The sequence below is a fragment of the Cyphomyrmex costatus genome, unplaced genomic scaffold (assembly GCF_001594065.2).
Source record: "Cyphomyrmex costatus isolate MS0001 unplaced genomic scaffold, Ccosl1.0 scaffold222, whole genome shotgun sequence".
Taxonomy (NCBI): domain Eukaryota; kingdom Metazoa; phylum Arthropoda; class Insecta; order Hymenoptera; family Formicidae; genus Cyphomyrmex; species Cyphomyrmex costatus.
Genome location: NW_017276280.1, coordinates 702,534 through 725,888, shown reverse-complemented (window position 1 = coordinate 725,888; position 23,355 = coordinate 702,534). Strand labels below are relative to the sequence as shown.

The following is a 23,355-nucleotide window of genomic DNA, read 5'->3' as shown; positions in this document are numbered from 1 at the left end:
TTAAATTGCATTCGTAGAAACGAACATTAAACCATTTCCAAATTGACTGGTCAGAAATTGGAATAAGTGATACGTGTATTGAGGAGAACTTCACGTGTTCTCGTTCTGTCATGGCCAATCACTCGCAGCATCCCTCCGGATCGCGGAAAGACGAGCCCCTGAAAAAGCGCTTCGGTCGAGACGTTCGATTCAGCTGACGTAAAATCGCACATTATATAAGTCCGATAGGCCCGACTCGCACGGCGTCGTCCTATTTTGTTAATAATTGCGTACACTTGCTGTTTTTCATTGAGTATGTATATTTGTTTCGTTGAGATATATGTACACAAATGGAATATTAACGTTACTGTAGTCATTTAACGCTGAGTTGTTTGGATTTCTTCAATAACGATTTCTGCATGGCACACGATGTTCAAAATAACGAGTAAACAATGTTCAGTTTGTACGAGTTGAAAAGTTGATTTCTTTACAAATAAACCTCAGTGAACGTCAAATGCTGATTTTTCTCAAATTTTTTTATTTTTTCTTATGTTAAAGTATAAAGAAATGTTCAAAGTGTCTGTCATTAATTTTAGCTTAAATTAAGTCTTTTAATTAAGAAAAATTTATACACAAATACTCGAATGCTATATATTTAAATATGTTTAAAGCGTTTAACAAGTAAATAGTTTCTTAAACATTATTAACTATTATAATATTCTATATATATTGAGTTTCATAAAATTAAATGTACATTAATTCTTAAGAAATGTTGATTTAAACATATGTAAAATAGGATACTCGCATAAAATAAAAAAAAATAATTATGAAGATACATATGTAGGCAAAAAACGAGCATAACAAAATTATTGTATATAAAAAAATATTTATTAAGATGTTAATTCATCCTCAAAAAGAATTGAAAATTTCAATAAATTTAAATATATGGAATTAAAAAAACGTTTAATTAAAAAAATTTCAGCTAAAATTAATGACAGATTTATTCATACTTTGAGATTAAGTAATTGTAAAAAATTTGAGAAAAACCTGTATTGACATTATTTGAAGTTTACATGTCAGAGATAAAAACTAGTTCTAGTTTGTAACACTCCTTGCACGCGATAGGTAATTAAAACAGCGCGCGCGTCTTATTATATTATTATTTCAATATATGAGCATAAAAAAGATGATTTTGTTAAAGTATCTAAAAATTAACTAAATACAGACCTGAAAAATAATTTTATTGAACCATTAAAATAATTTTGTAGAAATTTCAAGCATGATGAACAATATTGTAAAAAAGTTTTAACATTGTAGCAGTTTGAGCTACATAATTATTTTGATGGTTCAATAAAATTACTATCAGATTTGTAGTTAGGTAAAATTTTAAATATTTTAACAAACGCGGTCTTTTCTCGAATGATTCCGAATTTTCCGTCTTCAACAATACGGATTAACTTAATTTAATCTTTTTAATTTTTTTTCTATTTACTCTTTATGTTTTTCTAGTTCTAAAAATTAAAAATAGATGAAAAGTGTAAATTGTAAACTGAAATTAAAGTTAATATATATATATATTGATAGCATTAATTTTATTAGTCTTATCGATTTTTATGAAACTTATTTTTGACGTAATAATTTTTAGTTTATTTATATTCGAGTATTTAAACTCTCGCTTATTAAATGATGCACGCATTTATGGAAATGTAGATTAAAAATTGAGATTTAGAATATTACAAGTCAAGCTTTAAAAAGAAGAGGAAAAGAAGAGAAAACACTTTATGCAACACATATGCTTTTTTTATCTCATATATTTGCGATTATTATGACCATTTAAAGAGATTAATCTATCCCGTCTTTCAATGAATTTAAATTCGTCTGATTAAGTGTTTGATTTATGAATAATATTTTTATAAGCATCGAAACGAGATCACAAGCCAATCTTTCGTTCACACGAATTGCGCATGTTTAAGAATAAAAATAAAGTTGCGTATTTCTCAAAAAGCGAAAATTGCTATTGAGTCTAACGAAGTAAAATTCTCTCGCTTTTTCCTGATTAAGGCTTTCAATTTGCCGTTTAATCTCCGAAGTCGTTGGAGTTTCGAACGAAGGAAAACTGTTTCGAACAAGAAAATGTGTCGACAAAATTGCGCTACTTTTCTGCCTGCGTTACATTAGAACTCATAGAATTATTCCACGAATATAAGTACCGGATCCAGCATATTCGCGAAATATGTTTTAGTATAACTTGCAGCCGAGATAATTGAGGCGCGCACATACTATAATTACAGATATGCGGGCGCAATTAGCGTAATGATTCTTCCGCAAATCCAGGCGCCACACAAGTCGATATAATACAGTACTCCGTTGATCGTGGACATTTATTTTATCGGTTTTGACCGCCCATACACAGCTACTTTGATGTTCACATCCCATATATAGGATTTCTCAATCGGCTCAGTGCTGGGCTATTACTGGTTGCCACTGTTCAATTACTGGTGCGGTATTGGCAAACTACTGGCGCAGTGCTGGCTAAGTACTGGATGGTAACTTGGATCTAGCAGATGGTACTTGCTCGGTTATTTTACCCAATCATTTACCAGTGATGGTCCAGTATTGATTCACAGATCTTAGCCGTCAATCGACAGTCGTAGTGTTGGTTAAGCTGATTTCGTTGTAATGATTGACGCGATCCTATATGGGATTGATGTACGTCCCGATTTCCAGCGACCTATTAGCATCGTCCAATAATTTCACCGAGGAATTCTTGAGGTAGCACAAAATGCAGTGGAAATAACCGGAGAGCACGTTCCACGTGATAAATCTGTGTCGGGTGATTCCCACTGGGAGTTGTTAAGGTGTTCTGCGGATCAATGCGCAGATCGTATGTGAATTCGCAAAAACTTCGATCTCAGATTGTCTGGACTCGGCTTGGATTACTGCCGTGTACCGTTCATGCTATTTCAGATCCGTTCGTCGGTATCACCGCAAGATATCTGATACCTTTATAGGAAACTCGCGTCCTACGATCGTTAAATAAATATTTTCCAGCGCGTCTACTGCAAAGACAAATCATATTGTTAATAGTAACGATAGTAAAACTATCAAATAATGCTAAAATATTGGCATGCATACAATAGGTTCACATGAATAATTGAGTAATGATACTGCATTTCGATCATTTGCGATATAATATGGCAGCGTTTAACAAAAAAAGTAGTAACTGTTGTAAGATTCTTTAATATGATTGGTTTATACATTTAAATCTAAATGAGAAACTAAAGGCAAAATCAATCGTATTAAAGAATTTCACGATAATTATGAAATTGCTTTGTCTGCTGAATACAGTCAATAACGATGTTATTAAAAAATTGTCATTTTTTTTATTATTTATAAAACGAAAACATAAAGAAAAATCATATTTTAAAAGAACATCATTGTATTTCCTTATAATTATAGTTGTTACACCAAAATTTTAATTTTTAGTACACGCGATGATTTTTCGATTTTCTACTATATTCAATGGGTATTCATGTCCTGAATTAATTTTCATCAATTTTACATGTATAAAGATATTATTAAGTCATTCTTACATATACTTAAACATTTTTAGAAAATGTTTATAAAGTCACTTATTTAAAAAAAAAAAAATGAAAAAGGACAGATCATTATTTAGCAAAGTATTTCAAAGAAAAGAAATACGAAAAAACACGATCTCTAATTATGAAATAGTAAAATTATATATAATGGTGTGTTACAAAACTTTATCGGCTTAAAACAATCAAATCTATTTTCTAAAAATATAATTTTTTTAAGTTATATAGTTGTTGTAACAAATAAGTGATATATAAGAGTAAAATATTGCAGGGTTTCTTCGCAACTCGTTTGCTCAATGAGCATATTAGATAGAGGTAAGTGTCTATCTAACGTGTCAGTGAGAATTGTGAGGTAACCTTGTCGACAGTTGATACGTAAATGAGCTACGAGAGATTACGTTTGATTTTATTACTGTTAGCTGCGTTTACGTTTTAGAACGAGGCACGTGTCGCGCTGGCATCCGTACTAGTCTTCTAACGACGAGTCACTTTAATTATAACCCGCTACAAATCTTGGCGTTATCTCAATTCGTTTATTTATCAGATTATATAATATTTATGAGAAGCTTCGCAAGGCGAAAAAAAAAATGTAAGCGACAAGCGATTTAAGCAAATGAATCGAGCGATCAAATATATATTGCAATTAAGTTAATTTTTTTAATTAAAAAAAATGTAACGATTGATCGATTTCATGTATGCTTAAGTTCCTTACGTTTCTTTATGCTGCTTGTTAAGTTTTGTTTTAACTAGTTGAGTTTTTCTCAGTGATTTTTTTTTCCTTTGGTTCTCAGGTAAGCTTGCTTGTCCTTTGAGGCTGTTCCGATGTGCCAATGGCAGATGCATACCAATCTCGTGGGTCTGCGATAAATCGGACGATTGTTCTGACAATTCCGACGAAAGCTCGGAGGAATGCAAAAGTAAGTCACGCGCAGAATTATACGAAATACGTCAAATCATATACATAACAGCGATGACGTCGCGCGCAATCTGTACGAACGAGTGTATTTGCGCACACACGTGTCTTTGACACGTCAAATTTGCATATGTATCAAAACGGATACATCATTTTATATAATAAATATTAGTGTTGCGTGATTAAACCATTAGTCATTTATGCGTGGAATTTTCTAAATTTTTCAATCCTCATAATGGTACATGCTTTAAAATTACGTTTGTAACTCTACATTTGCTCTTAAACGAAATGCCAAATCAGAATTACGGAATTATTTCATAAAGTTGTAAAGAGAATTTTTAATAACGATGTGAGATCGGAGAATGACATAAAATAATCATTTTGTTTTTATTGGAGAAATTTTTTTACGATAAAATGCAACCGCAGACTTACGTGTCGAAAATTCTCCGCGAGTATTTAAATATTTACGAATATATATTATTAGCCGTTTATGCGTGAAATTTTGTAAATTTTTTGGTTTTAATCATAACTGTACATGGTTCAAACTTTTTTTTATTCTACATTTTAAGCGAATGTCGCCAAATCGAAGTTTTACGAATTATTTTAAAGAGTTGTAGAGAGAGACAGAAAATTTTTAAATACCTATTTGGAGATCGCAGAATTAAATAATAAATCATCTTGATTTTATCCGAGAAGTTTTTTAATATAAATTTTTTAATATATAATTTTTCGCTAGTACTTAAGTATTTATGATTTCTATTTATAATTCACCTCGCGTTATTTACAACTTGATTTTATGACGTCGGGATAGCAGTAACATCTCAAGTGTAATTGCGTGCGTAAGAGTGACGCAGAGAGGAAATATGATAAGATGTTTCGGAAGTTTCGCGCTGTACTACTGTAGAAGTGTACGTCTACGCAACGTATATGCGCGCGTGTGCAGATGTAGTTGTTAATTAAATGAAGATCTGTTGACAAATAAGCCGTCCGCGTATTTGCTCGCGCGTTCTTGCCCCGTTTTATTGATCTCGAATGGGTATCAATGGAACGTCAAACTAATTTTCGCGATTGCGACTTAAAGCCATAGCAAACTTCGGCTCTGCAGCATTCGATCGATCGTACTTGGGAGATTTGTTTACGAGGCACTGTACGCCAAACAGATCACATCCTGATCGACTTACATAATAACGCTTAATAACTGCAATAATGCGACGTGGTGACTACGTTATTTACGCAGATTAGGTACGCTGCAAAAAATTTACTAAATCTTAATACATATTTCTTTGGGTAGAATTAAGTAAATATTTACTCAATAAGAAAATGATAATTAAATGAAATTAATGGTTTTTATATCAAAGTAAAAATACATATTTATATTTAGTAAATATTTACTTATGGAACAAATTCAAACAAATGTTTATTAAAATTTAGTATTTTTTTCAGTGTGTATAAAATAAATTCGCAAAACGTTTTGCGTGATTGATATTGAATTTATAAAATTCTAATCAAAATTTGAACTATGTCTTTTCATTGATTTATATCCGCATGTTTTCGCAATTCTCTTGAATGCTATATCGATTGTTTATTTGCCACAAGGAGGAAGTTGCGCAAACGACGTCGTCCAAAGATTCGTCCAAAATTATACGAGGAAGTAATCTCATTGACGCATTCATTGCGCCTGATTTATCTTACTGCAGTACGTCTTGTATTGATCTACATGATACTGTATTCTTGCGGTTTTAAGGCAGCTGCAGACGACATGGCCAATGTACGCCAACATTGCGTTCTGCAGCAAAAGCAGTTTTGTAACAGTTGTAAGATTCTTTAATAGGATTAGTTTGTATATCTAGATCCGTGAGGAACTAAAAGCAAGAACCAATTATATTAAAGAATCTTACAATAGTGCAAAGCTGTTTTTTCTACTGAATGCGCAGCCATTTACAAATATTACACATACATACACATACATGCACAATTATTACAGTGACTATATTTTCATAGAGAAAATAAAGAAGAAACCTGAAAACTTTTTTTACGACTTTTTATTTCTAAATATTTTTAAACTAATTTGTGACTATATGTTAGAAATGTGCGTATTAGTTTCTCTTGCGTAGTACACTTGAGGTAACTCCCAAATAAAGCACTCCAAGTAAATGACATCAAAATAGCTGCAAATTTGATTACGAAAGTCACTTTTCAATCAATCACAGTTCATTTTGACGTCATTTTTACGTTATTGTGTATTTGTCATTCTGTTTGGGCCAATATTGCCTTTGCATAAAACTAAATTTTAATAAAAATTCGATCATATTAATACATTAGACATTGCAATACTAATTAGAAAGGAATTTCTTTTTATTAATAAAAAAATTGAGTTTTAAAAAATTAATACGTTTAAAAAGCATTTGCTTGAGAAATAAAGGTTCTTTATAATAAAAAACATATACGGTCACAGAAATAATTATTTATATGAATATAATCCAATATTTAACAAATGTGCGTACAGTTGGCGTACTTTAGCCACATCACTAGAGCTGCTTTTTGAAGTATATTGATTGATTACGAGGAAAAGAGAAGTCTCGAGTCTTCAGAAATTCTCTATCTTGTAGAAAATTAACACATTTGAAAAATTTGTTTCACGACAAATGAAATATTAGCTTTACTCTCACTCTGACGGTCTTTTTTCGCATATAAGTATAATCATGAATAATCGGTGTAATTTTCACGTAATTGTTTCTTCGCAAGATATTATAATTTCTTCTTCGAAACAGACTAGTATTTTCGTTGATTTATTATTTCTTGATACGATGTATCAATATTCATCAATTCGTTTAGCAAAGTTTACAACGGCTTCATGAATGACCTTTAATTCTCAGAAATTGTATGGAATTTTATAGTGTATATTTATTTCTCGATTAATAATAGTGATCTCTTCGTGCTTTGGCGCTTTTTCAATTATTTGACTGACTTTTACTGTTTTCGTGAAGCACATATTAAAACGAGCAATGACGCTGTATGTGCAGTATGTAATTATTTTCGAACATCATATGTACATAGTTTATCTCTAAATTCTAATAGAAATGATTGAGGGAATGCGTTTCACCGCGATATGATTACAACTCGAGTTTGCATCATGAATATTTGCTTGATAGTATATGTATATAACGGAACATGAATATTTGCTTGATAGCACACACATATATATATATATATATATATATGTTGTATACATATATGTGTGTGCTCATTCACAAGAAAATCTGAAGCTTATAACGCAGTAATTTCTTGCCTTGTACTTGCTAATCCGGCGCCTCTCGTAATGAAAAGAAAAACAGATAAGGACAAGTAATTGCCATAATTTTATGAATATGTGATTATAGACACGACACGTGCAATTCTACAAAAATACTATAATATAAAAACTCGTTGTCCTTGTCAATGTTTATGGTTTTTTTTCGATTGAAAATTGGCGCGAGCAAGATGCAGCTTCTTGTTAATCTTGCATCAGACAGAGTGATCTAATCTGCTCTCCTCTATTAGAGAAAACAAAACTACAGCGTATGATCGTATGTTTATCTCATTTGTCCATTAAATCATTGAGCTACTTACAATGTAGAAAGTCTTGAATGATAAGAGAAATAACGAAAGTATAATAATATCTGACAATGTTTGAAAGAGGTATTTTCAAAAACAGTTGTAATATATTATAACGTTGATTCAATATTATTTTTGAAACATTTAATATGTAATCATTTAATATACTTTAATATTAATTTTTAATATATATTAATATATTATATATTTAATATACATTAAAAATTACTATTTAATAGATATATAAATATTGTAGATCTTAATATTGTGATGTAAAAAAATAATTATTTTTTTGACGTTATGAATTTTCAAGGAACACTTGTACGCTCATATTGTTAATAAGTATATCTATATTACCAACCACTCTCTTAAACGCATAAACATCGCGTGTACATCATGACGTGGTATTTTCGTCTTTCCTTTAGTTATATTTCTCAAATTAGTCTGTGTAGTTTTACACCATGCTCTCCCCGTATTACAACGTAATTGTAGTTTTGTAGAGCGTTTAATTTTCCGTAGAAAGATTCCCTCTCTCGCATTCGTATAAATTGGTTCCACAGGCTGCGGGAACGCAAATAAACAAGCGGCTAAATAAGCAACTAAATAGACAAACTGCGGCACGATAGCGCAACGACGTGAAATAATAAGATAGAAAAGGCAAAGGAAAAGACCACGGGGGAAAAAGAGTGTTATCTAACGAGCGAAAAAGGGCAATAAAAACGAACGAGAACTGCCAAACGAACCGAACCGACATTGCCCTTTGTCGTTTCCCAGAACATTCGCAGAGGGCTTGCACTTTGCACGCAGATTTTACAGTGTGATGATTATTTCTTCTTTTTTTTCTTTCTTTCTCTTTTCCTTAGTCGGTTTCTTGCGTGTGGACTGTCATTTTGACTCAATATCTCGAATCCCACTTATTCTGTCGATTTTCTCTCACTTGTCCGTACCGTTTCAACCGTGCCGCTGATTTCAACAGTTGGTAATCAGTTTCGACCCTCGAGCGGGCCATTTCCTCGAACGATCAAATTTCATCTTTAATTAGAATCGTGAACGGGACTCGTTATGAATCTCGATAGAGAGAAACAGAGTGGAGCTGTAGATTTTCATGGAGCACATACATCAATGTCTTACGAACTGATATAGAAGCGAATCAATTATTTCAGAAATGTTAATCTCACGTTAGTCACTCAGGATTTTCCGTTAAATTGTTCCGACGAAAGGCAGTCCCGTAAATGTATAGACACAATTAAACGAAAGAGATCGTAGATTCATCAATTAATCTTGATCACCGGCACGGTGCAATGCCATCATTCTGACACGGTCACAAGGTCCAGACGACATTGCATCAGGCGCCGAGAGCGTTTCTTTTTTTCTCCTCGTTTCTCGTACTTCTTTCACGTTGAACTCTTTCGCCTGATCAGCCGCGGTTCTTCCTCCATTCTTTTTTATCCAGTGAATTCTACGTATTGCAATACCCAGGAATTAGCCACAACCTGCATTATACGTGAAATGTAATATTGTTAAGGCTTTGAGCAACAAAATTCGGACTGCACTGACAATGAGAACAATTTATTATATCTTAATAAAAATTTATTTGAAAATTTGTAAGTAAATATTTACTGAATGTATTAACATATATTTATTTAATACAAGAATCATTAATTTGATTTAACTATCATTATTTATTATTGAGTAAATTTTTATTTACGAACTCCCGGCCGAGGTAATATTTTTCGCAATGAAAATTAATTATTTACAGGTTTTAATATGTCATTCAACATTATTAAGATGCGCAAAGAGTATAAAAAATTGTTAAATTGTTAATCAATTTAACTCGTGATATTACTGCGGTAGTTTAGTAGAGTTTGCGTTTTAAGTCTGAAAAAATTTGGCACGCAATTAAAAAATCTATATACGTAGTATATAAATTCAAATTATATATTAGAAGCACTCAAGATCATAGCTTGATCGTTTCGGCTTGTTCTCATCGGTTTCTCATTGGTTTTTATTTACAAATATTCAAAAAAATAATATAATTAAGATGTAACAATAAATTTTTTTTGTGTAAAGCAACAAATTAGCAAATAAAGTAGCACTAAATTTTTTACTAGATCCTATTTTAATTCACAATGATAAGAGATTCAATAATAGTGTAATACTGACTAACAGAGCGAAAAATATTTAAATGCAGCTTTATATCCAGAAGCAGAATAGAATAAAACTTGCAAAAAACCTATAGCTTGAGAGAATAATATATAACATAGCTTATCAACCCAAAGTAAATAGGAATAAAGCAAGAATAAGCAGACAAACATAAGTAACATATAATATAATGTTTAAAACTATCACAGAGAAACACACAGTCGTATAAGTCGGATGAGTAAATAAGAATCTACGTACAAATTAGAAGTAGAAAATTAAGAAATCGGTGTAAAAAACCGGACTAAGCATTAGCTGCAACATAAATCAAGATACCTAGCCTCAGCGATGCACATAAATCTTCTTTCATTTGACCTGCCTCTGTTCATTTAAGGTCGATGCAGGTCGATGCATTTTGTAACGCAAGGTCCGCGTCGGTTGCATCAGTCAACGAGACGACGAAGAGAGCCGATTCGGCGACTGCCAACGCACCATATAATTATGGTGAAAGCCAGTCGCGACGACATGGTGTGTATAAGCTCACATGATTTGCTCGCTCGTCGACTTCGCCCATTGGCGGCCGCATCGATCGCTTCCTTGAGATTTTGCAATGTATATGGAAATTCATAAAAAAATCTCATTTGTACTAGCGAGATTACCATAAAACTGGAAATCAAGGAAGTCAGGGAATTTTGCAAAATTTTAGAGAAAATTAAAATTCTCGACTTTTTAAAAAAAATGCGTATATCATATATCTCTCTCTCTCTATGCTGTATCAACTTAACAATTAAACACAAACAGCAATATTAATAGTAATTTATATTGCTACATTAAATTGTTCTATCAATAAGATATTTGACAGTTTCTAAATTAGAACAAAAATATAAAAAACTTCAAAATTGAAAGCATTAGGGAATCTTGAAATTGTATCTGGGCATATCAAGGAAAAGGTATGAAATTTTAGGATGAGAAATTTGTGGTAACTCCGAATAGATAAATTATATGAGCTTGAATTTATTTAACTGAAGCCGTTCTTACATTAATGTCCATTTCCGTCTGTAAACGTCTTGTAGAACAACTTTAATCTGGATTAAACTTACTCTTTTTCTAGTTCTACGAACATCTTTTCTTAGTTCTAAGAATTAGAGAAAGATGAAAAGTAGTTGAACCAAGATTAACCCTCCACCGGCAATGTGAAATTTTTACCTTTTGTCAATCTGAGTCTTCACAAACTTCAATGTAGATTTTTATATTATTTCGAACTTTTGTTATCATAGAAGTTGGATTGTATTTTAATTATTTTTGACAGAATTAAATTTATCTACTAGAACTAGAATGTTCACAATCATAAAATCGACTTTAAAGTCCAACATTGTCGATGTACAGTTAAAGTTCATTGACATTAAAATAAATATATAACATGTATATTTTTAAGGACCTTTCCTTAGGGTATTTTCTTCAGAATGGCCAAAGGGTTTATGGATTATCGCTGTGTCGTGATACATTGTTAATGCTAGCATAACCCGTAAATCCTTTAACATCTCATAATGTATGTATATTTATAAAATTATATATACGTTTATAATGCTTATTCGTTTAACTTGGAAAAAAAAAAGCGGAAATATCTTCCCTAAATCTAACAAAATAATATGTTTACGATTCACAAGCTCTATCGTGGGAGTCTCCGAACTTCGTCCTATGCTTTCGTATTTAGACATCAATTGGTGCTTAACGATTTCTAACTCAATTGAAATCAATCGGTTGGTCTGCGTCACTGAAGCAACGCCAAGGAAATCGTTGGTCATTGTTCAGTGTCATCCCAAGTGAATCCATTTTTATTGCACGTTGTTAACAAATATATTTTGCAAATTTACAATTGCAAAATTGAAATTGGAAGCTGTTAACTGCCTAACCAACATTTGCTCTTTCGAAATTATCAACAATCAAAATTTGCGAACGCAAAAATACAACGCTCTCGGATTAATTATTCGCATACAAATTAACATAACGTATAACGATCGTGAAATTGTAATAAGAGAAGTTATAGTTTTGAATTTCCAATTTTAGCCGAACGTATACATTAAACGGATACGCAGCATATTTCATGAGAAATCATACATGTATGAGTGTTTTCCCATCAATTCCGGAATACACTGCATTCGATTGTCCTCTGCTTGCGAATGATACTTTTACGAGATACGTTGATTTCGAAATGCCAGAAACAATAAGTATGTCAGATGTGATATTTTTAATTCAAGATGAATTAGTCTTAATAAAATTATAATTGACTCCTGGAGGCTAAGCGAAGAATAGATAAAACTTGCATGATATATAATAATTGTAATAATGCTCCGAGGCAGCAAATATTGATCGCGATTATGTGTGAAAAGCGATATTCGTAGGAAGTATTGTATATAGCGCCAACGCATTTCGTGGCAAATACATAATGCACATAATCGTCGACAGTGCCGAGCATAATACTATTCGATTTATCAGCTTTTCAAGTTGTTGAATAGCGAATGTAACATTTGCGTTTTTCTGTTATTCGCGAATCGGTAACATGCGAAATGACACTCACAAGAGAGATAGTGCATGTAGCGTTTTAATAAAATTTAAATTTTTCGATTCTCTTGGAAAGAAAATCTCGTGCGAAAAAATTTTATTCCACGTTCTCGATTTATTTTTGCATAATAGAATCATCCGTTCGATTGTCTTACTAACTGTAACATCGATATATCTGCATGCATTTTGTGCACCATACTATGTAACCATGTTACAAGTCAATATCCGCGAAAGAGGATACATCGATCTTAGAAGAAGATATTCCCGGAACGAATTTAAATATTTTAAAGCAGATGCTTAATGGACTAGTTATCTTATTAATTACAGTATAATTATTAGAAATGTCAATTTTATTTTCTTAAAATAGTCTAATGGTTTTCCCGATGGATTGTATCCGACACCAGAGTGATATTGACTTGTGACAAAGTTATATAAATCTTATATGATCCATAATTGAAAGGTACTGAGGGGAATTTTACTTTTGAATTTTAATATTTAAGCAATTTTGTTCTCAAGATCTCGAAAGTTAACGTTACATATTTAAGATTACTTGGGAGCTTCGTAACTTCGCTCGAATCTATGCAAATCAATGCAAATCAGTTCCCTCATGAATCGGATATGTGCGGTAAGAGCAAAACAAGAAGTTTCTATGCCACACGACGCGAAAATACGGAATTATTTATTTAGAATTCTAAATAAAAGAAGCGCGGTAATTTGCACGCTCACACATGTCGAGATATGATAAATATCTTCACCGTTAATATCTAATATTACCTGCTCGGAAATTCATGGATTATTTTGTGACAACAGCCCGTGGCGTAATAACCACCACGTAATTTGATACAATAATTACATGACGTTCATTAATTAATTATTTGTGCGTTTAACTCTTGTGAAGCCATCCGCGAAATATTCTGCGTTCTCATCAGATATAATGCATGTCGGATGCGGCCAATAAAACTCGATGAGAATAATATCGCCTTTCATTCATCTTTTATAATCATTATTGCAACTTTCAACTTTGTATCAAAGCCGAAGAACTATACCTGTCTCTGATGAATTATATAAATGCTGTTCGATTCTTTTTTTTTTTCTTTTTACAAGAACAGAAGTATCGGATGGGACTTTTTCATCAGTCGGTCGCGTAATCGATCGGAAAATACTGGCGCTGGAAAACGCTAGACTTCTCTCCACTGTTATATTAAATTTAAACGCCGCGCTGTGTGCGCAGCACGAAATCCAATAAATTAGTTCGCATGAATACATTGGGCAGTCTCGCGACACGTAGTTTCAATTAATCCGCTCATAGCTTCTTGCCATTACGAAATATATAGGGTGTCTTTCTTAACTGCCACGAAATAACAGGATAATAAATTCTACGTGAAAAAAATAAATTGGAAAAATAAAATAAAATTTTTTACGCGAAAAAATTCTAGTTTTAATAGTTTGCAAGCTCTTCTTTTTTTTGTTAAATTTCGATAAAAATGGTTTCAATTTTAAATGGCCGGCTTTCGTGAACAGTATCGAAACTACTAGTAATGTTAATAGCGTTTGAATATAAATAATCTCATTATTCATTAAGATATTTCAATATTGCATTAAGAATAAGATTCTCGGGAACGGATCGATTGACTCGCGGTAATATCTTGAACATGCGACGACCGAGATATCACTGATAGAGTGATCTAGTCACGGGGACAGAAAGTTAAACGCGTGAAATAATGACGATCATGGCTATTCTTAATCAGAGTCGCAATACGGGACAAGATTCTTACGACCAGAAAACTGGTCGCGATCCCGTATACGTCTGGGTAGCATATACATATATATATATATATATATATATATATATATATATATACAGTGAATCGTAAATTCTTCTCAATTGTCGTATTCTCAATCGATATTTTTTTATATATTGTGTACGGAAAATTGTATAGCATCTCTCAATGAATTTTTAAACAAATAAACGGAGACACATGTGCATGTGTGCGTGTATTGTCGAAAAGAACCAACGAATTCAGTCGAGACCTATGGCATGCATATACACCGTTTGCATATTCTATAAATCTGTATTGAATATTGCATTTGATTTTAGCGTATATTGATTATTCATTGAACGACGACAATTCATCATTCATTCGGTGCCGAAAACTTTAGATGCAAATATCTCAGAATTATATTTCTGCAATCGAAGTGCCAGTCAGCTTTATGACAGTTTATAATTGTTCGATAAAAACATTTTTATCACTTATTAATCCATGTGAAATACTATAAATGTATCAAATTTTAAAGCGAGATTTTTGATAAATATTTTTTAGTGGAAATATTAATTTTAACAATATTTTCCAATTATTATTAATATTAATCTTGCTTTTTTTTTATTTATTTGTGTGTGTAATTCTAGTTTATTGTAAAAATATAATAATTTTGTAACTATATACGTATATGTATATATTACGAGTAATGTTTTAAATTTTTTAATATATACATATCACATATTTGAAAATTTTACGTTTTCAAAATAATTTTACAATATTAAATGTATTTATATAATGTTGAAACATTATACAAACCAAACAATTTAAACGTATTTGTACAATACAAGGAAAAACAAATATACATATATTATTTAACTAAAATTTTATTATAACATGTGTAAACTTAAATTTATTATAATACAATTCATGTTAATAAATTTATTTTAATTTGTATTGAAACTAAATTTATATGAAAAATAATGAAACGGCAAAATTACATGTATCTATAATTAAATCTTAAATAAATTTTGCAGTAAAGTAAAATTTATTTAAAATTATTGATATGAAAGTTTATCTTTGCTTCTTTAGAACTTGACTCGTGAAAACTTTTTATCATTCTTTAATCCATTAGCTAATATCTTAAAAACTGTCCTTACATTTTCATTGAAATAATATTTTTATTTTTTAAGAACCCCTATTTAGCAAAAATTATTTCCAAGCAATCAATTATAAAATGATCTGTTTCTCTCTTATTAAACATTATCTATATATATGTTATTGTGTATGTAAAATTTATAATAAAATATTTAAGAATATAAACAAGAGAACACAATGATCTATTTACGATCATTACTGTTATGAAATCATTACAGGAAAAATACTATAAATAATTTATTAGATAAGATATATATACAGAGTGTCCTATTTTAAATGATCCAGCCAAATATCTCGAAAACTAAACCCAGTAAACAAAAATGTTTCAGACAAAAGTTGTTTGACTCGGAGGGGGACATAAGATAAATGTAATTCATTTATTCTTTTTAATTATTAAATTCTATTTAATTATTAAATTGTGTAAAGTAATTACTATGATAATCATAGCCAAATCATCATATTCCAAAATACTATAATTAAGTTACTTTTCGTTAAGTACTAGTTAAGTTATAACAGTGAAAAAGAATAAATATCATCTAAACTTTAGGGAATAAATATTAATATTTCTAAAAATAATGTTATTTATTTCTTTATGAATTATAAGAAATAGGGTTCCTAATAAAGTAAATGGTTGTATGTGCTATGATTATCATAGTAATTACTTTACACAATTTAATAATTAAATAGAATTTAATAATTAAAAAGAATAAATGAATTACATTTATCTTATGTCCTCCTTCGAGTCAAACAACTTTTGTCTAAAACATTTTTGTCTACTGGGTTTAGTTTTCGAGATATTTGGTTGGATCATTTAAAATGGAACACACTGAATATGTAATATATATATATAAACGTCAGGCCGTAAAATTTAATCAATATTAATATTTAATCAATTGTATACTTCCGTTCATTTATTGTTCCGATAGCTATATCTGAAGCCTATTACTATCTTCCGTGCTGCTTTCCGTATTTTTATATCATCTGATGACCTCATTATTGATACTTACTTTTGTATTATCATTATCGCAAATGATGTTCCAAGAAGTTGATAAATTTATAAAGAATCTTAAATTTATAGACGAACGTATATTTAGGAAATGGCATCTTTGATTAAATCCTTAGCACAATTCTCCGACAATCTAACAGTAAGTAGTAAAAGAAGTGAGATTTAATTGGAAATTTAATGTATATATTTTTATGTCGATAGATAGTCATATTTTGCGAAAAATATCCGAAAAATTAGATCTTTAAAATGCAAGATAATTTTTCTTCGCAATTTTTATACCTAATTTTCTTGTAGTATGCATATCATGAATTTTACGTGTTGTATGAAAGGAGAGATGTTTAGCGCTCTCCTAAACAGAGATGAATAAACAGATGTAATAGGCACTGTCGTCTGTTGACGGCATTTACCATGTCATGAATTCTACATATATAAAAATATTTTATTGTAACGGCGATATTGTAAATTTATGATCTATATAAAAAGTAAAGTTAGTCATTCTTTTATACTACGTACATATACTATTTAAAATAAAGCATTTATGCACGCGCGCGCGCGCACGCGCACACACACACACACACACACACACACACACACGGCAGCAGGTTTGCTCTCTACAAATATCTTGAATCTTATAATAAATTATCCAAAATTTAGTAAATGAAAGATGAAAGGTACAATACAGATTTGTTAGTATTATTTTATTATTGTACAAAAAAAACATAAATTTTGAACAGTGATAGAGACAGTTTTTTTCTAAAATTAATTACTAAAATATTATAAATTTTAAAAAGACATTAGATTCAAGTTAACATTAATCAGTCAAATTAACAATAGGAAAGAATCTTTATTTTAAATATAGATAGGAAATAAAAAGGTATTTTACATACATAGGAAAGAATTTTATGGATTAATTATTTTTTATTCTTCTTTATGACTAGCCTGTCCAATTTTAGCTCCGAAGCCATTAATGTGAAAGAATCAATATGGATATGATTTCGAGAACAGTAAAGTGCTCTGATATGCATCTGAGCGATGTTTATCAACATTTTACAGTCTCCGAAATCTCATTCATATCGAATTTCTTTGCATCGATGGCTTTGCATTTTAGCTGCGGAGTTAAAAGTGGACAGAGCTGCTTCATGAACTTTTTCATGAAGAAGAAAACGAATTAGATCTATCAGGGTTCGGAACTCCGATAATCCACAGATTGTATATGACATACGTCTACGTGATTTAGAAAACTAAGAAACGCACTATGTGATTCGCAACAATCCGCAGGATTAGCGATAGGACTCTGATTCGCTTCTCTCCTCCTGCCACTGCAGCTGCTGTCGCGTGTGTGTGAGTGCCATAGCCCATATATAGATGCCCCTTTGCCGGGCTGCAGCCTTATAGAATTCGAGGCTACCACCGTGAGTACATCGTCGCGTCAGGTGCATCTCGAAGCTCGTATCCCTTTACTCTACGTTCGCTCGCGTGAAAGCTGAAACTGAGACGCATCTCACTCGACATCCGAATAGTGTCGAATTCCTCCTCTCTCTCTCTCTCTCTCTGCGAGTGTTCTGATAATTCCGAAATATCGCGAGAGGGGAATTAAAAAAGTATTACACAACAAATATACAATTTATATTTATCGGATGATTTACGTCAGTAATAAGATTTCATCAGCAACATCCAGTGATAGACTCGCAGTGGACGTTGTACGACGCGTTATAATGATGCGCAGAAATTGATTGATCTTTGATTGAAACGCCGAGTTCTCTTCAAGTGCGCCGTACGAATCGTATACGTAGTGCATCGAGCGGCTTTGCGCGGTGCAGTTTATATATGGACGTTAGACAACAAACAGGCGTTTACTCTCGCGCGATCATGCAGCTTGACAACAGGAGTTCGACGCGGCCCACGGACGTTTCCTGGTGCACGTGCATCCTGTTGCTGCTCGCGTGCGCGATTGTCCCTTCGATCGATGCTATCGTTCATTCCTATACGAACATTTCAGACCTGGAATGCAAGGACACGGACTTCAAGTGCAGTAACGGCAGATGCATACCTAATATATGGCATTGCGACGGCGATCGAGATTGCCCGGACGGGATTGACGAGGACCCCGCTCTTTGCAGTAAGTTGTTATTTTTTTTTTATAATGCATGTAATATGTATAAATATTGTGACGTAAAATTACTTAATTTGCGTTAAAATTCATCGAGATTACTGAGAGAAATATGGGTCGAAAAAAAAAAATATGGTTAGTTTGTAAAAAGAAGTCGAATTTAATGAGGCAAGAGAAAAAGAAATCCAAGATAATATTCGAATCGACAGTTTTATCTTGTTAATTTTTTTAAAACTTAATCGAATTTGTCTGAATCGTGAGATGTTAACACATACAAGCTATGTATAATATAAAAAATTGATATAATTTGGGTAGTTAATAAATTTTTTTAATGATACAAGAACGAGAGTCTTGATTTTAATACTTATTTCTTATTTATTTAAGAAATTAATATGTAAAAACAAATTCGAGAATTTTTGAAATTTATAAAATTAATATATATAGTTTTAACAGTTTTTTTTTTTTGACAATCAAATCCATCAAATGAATCGCTTTATGATTACGAATGAGCCGAATATGAAAAGTTTTAATTAGTTTTATAGCAGATTAAGAAAAATTTTTAATAATTAAATTTTGAAAGTTAATTACTGGTATATTTAAAAGCCAATTCAATCGCAGATTAAATATTTGCCGAGGTAAGGTAAACGTGAAATTAATATCTCTCCACTACTACCAATAAAGTATATTTATTAGCATTTACCTTTGAGAGAGATTGCCTTGTATACTTACATATGTATGCGGAATGCGAAATTCGTGATTAATGCGTCTGTAATGTAAAAATCTATTAATTTTATAAACGCTTTATAAATTTCACTTTTACAAAAGCAAAGGTGCACTTTGTACAGAGCAGAGACAACGAAGAGATCTTTGCATATTTCATAATAGAAAATTTATACACGCTATCCGTACAGTGTTAGCATCATTTTTTCATCAAGGCATAACTCAGAATACCGATAAAACTTAAAAGTTGACTGACTTTCTTATGAACGACGTTATTGCATTGTCGTGTCAAATGATTGAATGAATATTTAACCGAATATAGTGCATCCGAATATAGTTTGTAAAAGGTCCCGGTATGTGAAAGTACAACTTTGGAGACCGGTTTTTCAGGCAGGTGAAGCGTACTGACATACAGGGTGTCCCTCACTAACGAGGTTATTTTCTATTTTGAGAATATTTGATTCTAGTATTCTAGATTCCAGTATTATGGTTTGACTGTTTGGTGAAATCTCGCGCCAATGTCAAAATGTATTTTTTTAATTAAAATTGTAAATCACCTAATATTCTCCAATTAATTACTAGATCATACGTATTTGCATATATATATATATCCACTCTCGACGTACAATATGTATCGTGAGGCAGAAATTGATGCTAATCGATTAGTTTAATCGAATCTCATCGATCCTTGAAGGTCGCAACGGCGATCGTAATTACATAGTGGAATGCGCATTTAATATTAATTAGTGCACACGCTGACGCAAAGCCCTTTTGACCGATATAATTACGCGTGCATTTAATCATTTCAATTATGATGTAAATTGCACTTTAGATCATTAAAAATCCTCTTAAATTATAAAGTAGAGAAATACGATTGAGTTTTATCGTCGCACATTTCAATTTTCATGGAAAACGTAGAAACGCGATAATCTTTCTGATATATAAACTATCCACTTCTGTTATTTGTTCGTAACTATATGTATAATATATAGTTATATATATATATATATAGCGTTGAATTATTTCATCATTGTCTATGTATTTAACAAATGGACTATATATAACGAATTATTTTATTCTGAATAAATTTGAGACTTTTTGTTAATTAATAGACATGTCAAGTGAATGACAACAACATTTTTCGGATAATTTTAAACAGAATGTTTTATGAAGTATAGTCAACTTTTAAGTTTTATAAAAATATACAACATCAAAAAGTAGAAAATTGCGATTAATTTTTATTATCCAGAAGGAGATGCCTTTAATAAGAAAGCATTCTATACATTTATTATACAACGTTCCTTGATATTCGCGCAGTATTATTTCATAAAAGAGATACTTCACGTTTTGTTACAAAGAAATGATCGTATAGGCATTTAGGTCTTTTATTCGAACTTGAATCTGAAAACACAATGACATGCTAATAATTGAATGTCAAAGGTTAGCGACTACTTCGTTTGCCTATATAATCAAGACATGTTTTATACATGATAATATCGAAATATCTATACTAAGCGTTTGGCGTTCAATATTCTTAACATCGACATCTTATTCGTCATACGAATGAAGTATTGACATTTATAGACAAACTGAAGTCTTAATTACTTCTATAATTCACAGTAAATTTCTGGGCCAATTTAGAATTCCCCACATTTATAATTTTTGTTATACATTTTAATATCACGTTTAATATATATATACGTGCATTTTAATAATTTAATGTTGGTTTTATATATGTATGTATTATAATCTTCTTTTGAAATATTTATTATTATTATATATAAAATTGACGTATGAAATTATAAAATTCTATTCTAAGTTCTTACAAAAGGTTGAATCATCTAAAGTAAGCTTTAAAGAACATTGTCGGTCGCTTAATAAGCATAAAATACGAATTAAATAAAAGAAAAACGGATATAGGAATTAAGATTCAAAACTTAGGCCTTCTGAATTGCACATATAAAGATTATCGTCTTAACTAAAGCATTTTTAATGAAAGGTAATAATTTATATTAAATAAATATATAAATCGTATCATAAAGATGTTCAAAAAATATCTTTTAGATTTTTTAGACAACGTTTAAATGTTTTTCAGAAATTTGAGAAAATATTGCCTATGTTGTAGCAATATTGAAAGTATGACTTTAAGATTATTTAAGTCTTAAAAAGATAATTAATCGAGAATATTGAATCGAACAAAAGGGTCGATACCGTGCAACGAAAGGGAGTTTGAATGCAGTCCGGGCGAGTGCATTCCGAAGACGTGGCAGTGCGATCATCAGGCAGATTGCTCCAACGGTCTGGACGAGAAGGATTGTTACAGTAAGTCGCGCGGATAAGTACTTTAGCGTAGGTGTTACCGGAAAGCAGCCAAGGAGGGACGAGATCAGCCGGAAAGCTACGGAACAAATGACAAAGCGCAAATTGCAGAATCTCAGATTGCATCCTCGCACTCTCAATACATTCTACCGCAGCTTGCGACTTGCAAGAAAGTTGTGTTCTCAGTCTATTAATTGCATGTATTGAAACAGGAAATAATGGCAAATAACTTATTCAATACAAAATAATTTGGGGAAATCGATAAAGTGATAACAGGCATAATAATCGGTGAAATCAATAACAATTAATGCAATTTTTACATTACAGGCATAATCACTATTTTTGTTTAACTTAATAACTAATAAAGTAAAATTTTCAATATTTTTGTAGAACGTTATTTTTGTGCATGCTATTTATTAATATATAATAAATCTTCAAATGACATTCTATGTGGTGATCTAATAATAATAGATGATATAAGCTTTCACAAATAATAAAATAATAAATTAACAATGTAGATATAGCTAAGAAGTAATAAAGCCAATTTTATATGTCAATCAGCTATAAAGAGCGGAATATTTTTGTTCAGAATTTGACTTTTTTATATTGGCTCCTTAGATTGAAAAGGTATTTAAACAAATCTTAATTTTCTTGGTCAGAGTTCTGGGAGTGTGTGTTTAAGTCTACTTTGGTCTACTTTACAGTTTACTCTTATATAAACGGGGTATTATTTCAAACTTCTGCATACGCTTTCGAATCTGCACCCCTTATGCGAGGATGCAATCTATCTTTCTTAGTTTATCGCGAAACCGACCGTCAATCGCAGTATCCACTTTGTCGGGGCTCGCGCCCTGCGCCGTATAATCGCGTACAAATTCAGTACAATGCAATTGTCATCTTGTAGAGAACAAGACCTGTACACCGGAACAATTCACGTGCCATTCGGGAAATGGCGAGTGCGTGCCATTAACATGGATGTGCGACGGCAGACCTGACTGTTCGGACAAATCAGACGAGGCTGAATGCAGTAAGCTTCTGCACGTGGGCTACTTTTTCCATACGCTTGTATACTTTCTTCTCTCGATTTTTTTTAAATCTGTTTTTTTATCTGTGCCTTCTCGTGTATTGCACGTTACATTTCGAAAGTAAATAGCCGAAATTTTTTGGTATACATGTATTGACTAGTTTTTGCATGAAACTCTTTAAAATACATTGTGCATCTTGAAAACTCTAAGCGGTATATCGCGACTATTTTTAGAAAAAAATATTTCAATTGTCCATTTTTAAATAGAGCTTTAATTATAAATCTATATGAAGTTTAAGATGCAAGTATATATCTATATATTGAAACTTTGGTTACGTTTACATGGTCACCATTAAATCTGGTTTAATAACATTCATAGTTACGAAACTGACCAACTATAACTATTTCTCTGAAGAATGGAATGACTGTGATTGGCCAAATTCTAACTATAATTATTAAACTTGATTAATAGTATTGT

General features: G+C 31.4%; 1 protein-coding gene across 4 annotated transcripts in view; it reads left to right on the top strand.

The window, feature by feature from the left end:
* The window catches only part of LOC108773845 (very low-density lipoprotein receptor), a 36,189-nt gene that overhangs the window by 3,554 nt on the left and 9,280 nt on the right, over nt 1–23,355 (top strand). For 3 of the 4 annotated variants that reach the window (XM_018539789.1, XM_018539788.1, XM_018539792.1), the window contains exons 3-5: nt 4,367–4,492; nt 18,704–18,823; nt 22,758–22,880. In XM_018539789.1, coding sequence (XP_018395291.1) covers nt 4,367–4,492; nt 18,704–18,823; nt 22,758–22,880 — 369 coding nt within the window. Of the gene's footprint in view, nt 1–4,366; nt 4,493–18,703; nt 18,824–21,736; nt 21,857–22,757; nt 22,881–23,355 lie in introns of all 4 variants that reach the window. The other variant, XM_018539790.1, reaches the window with a different exon arrangement.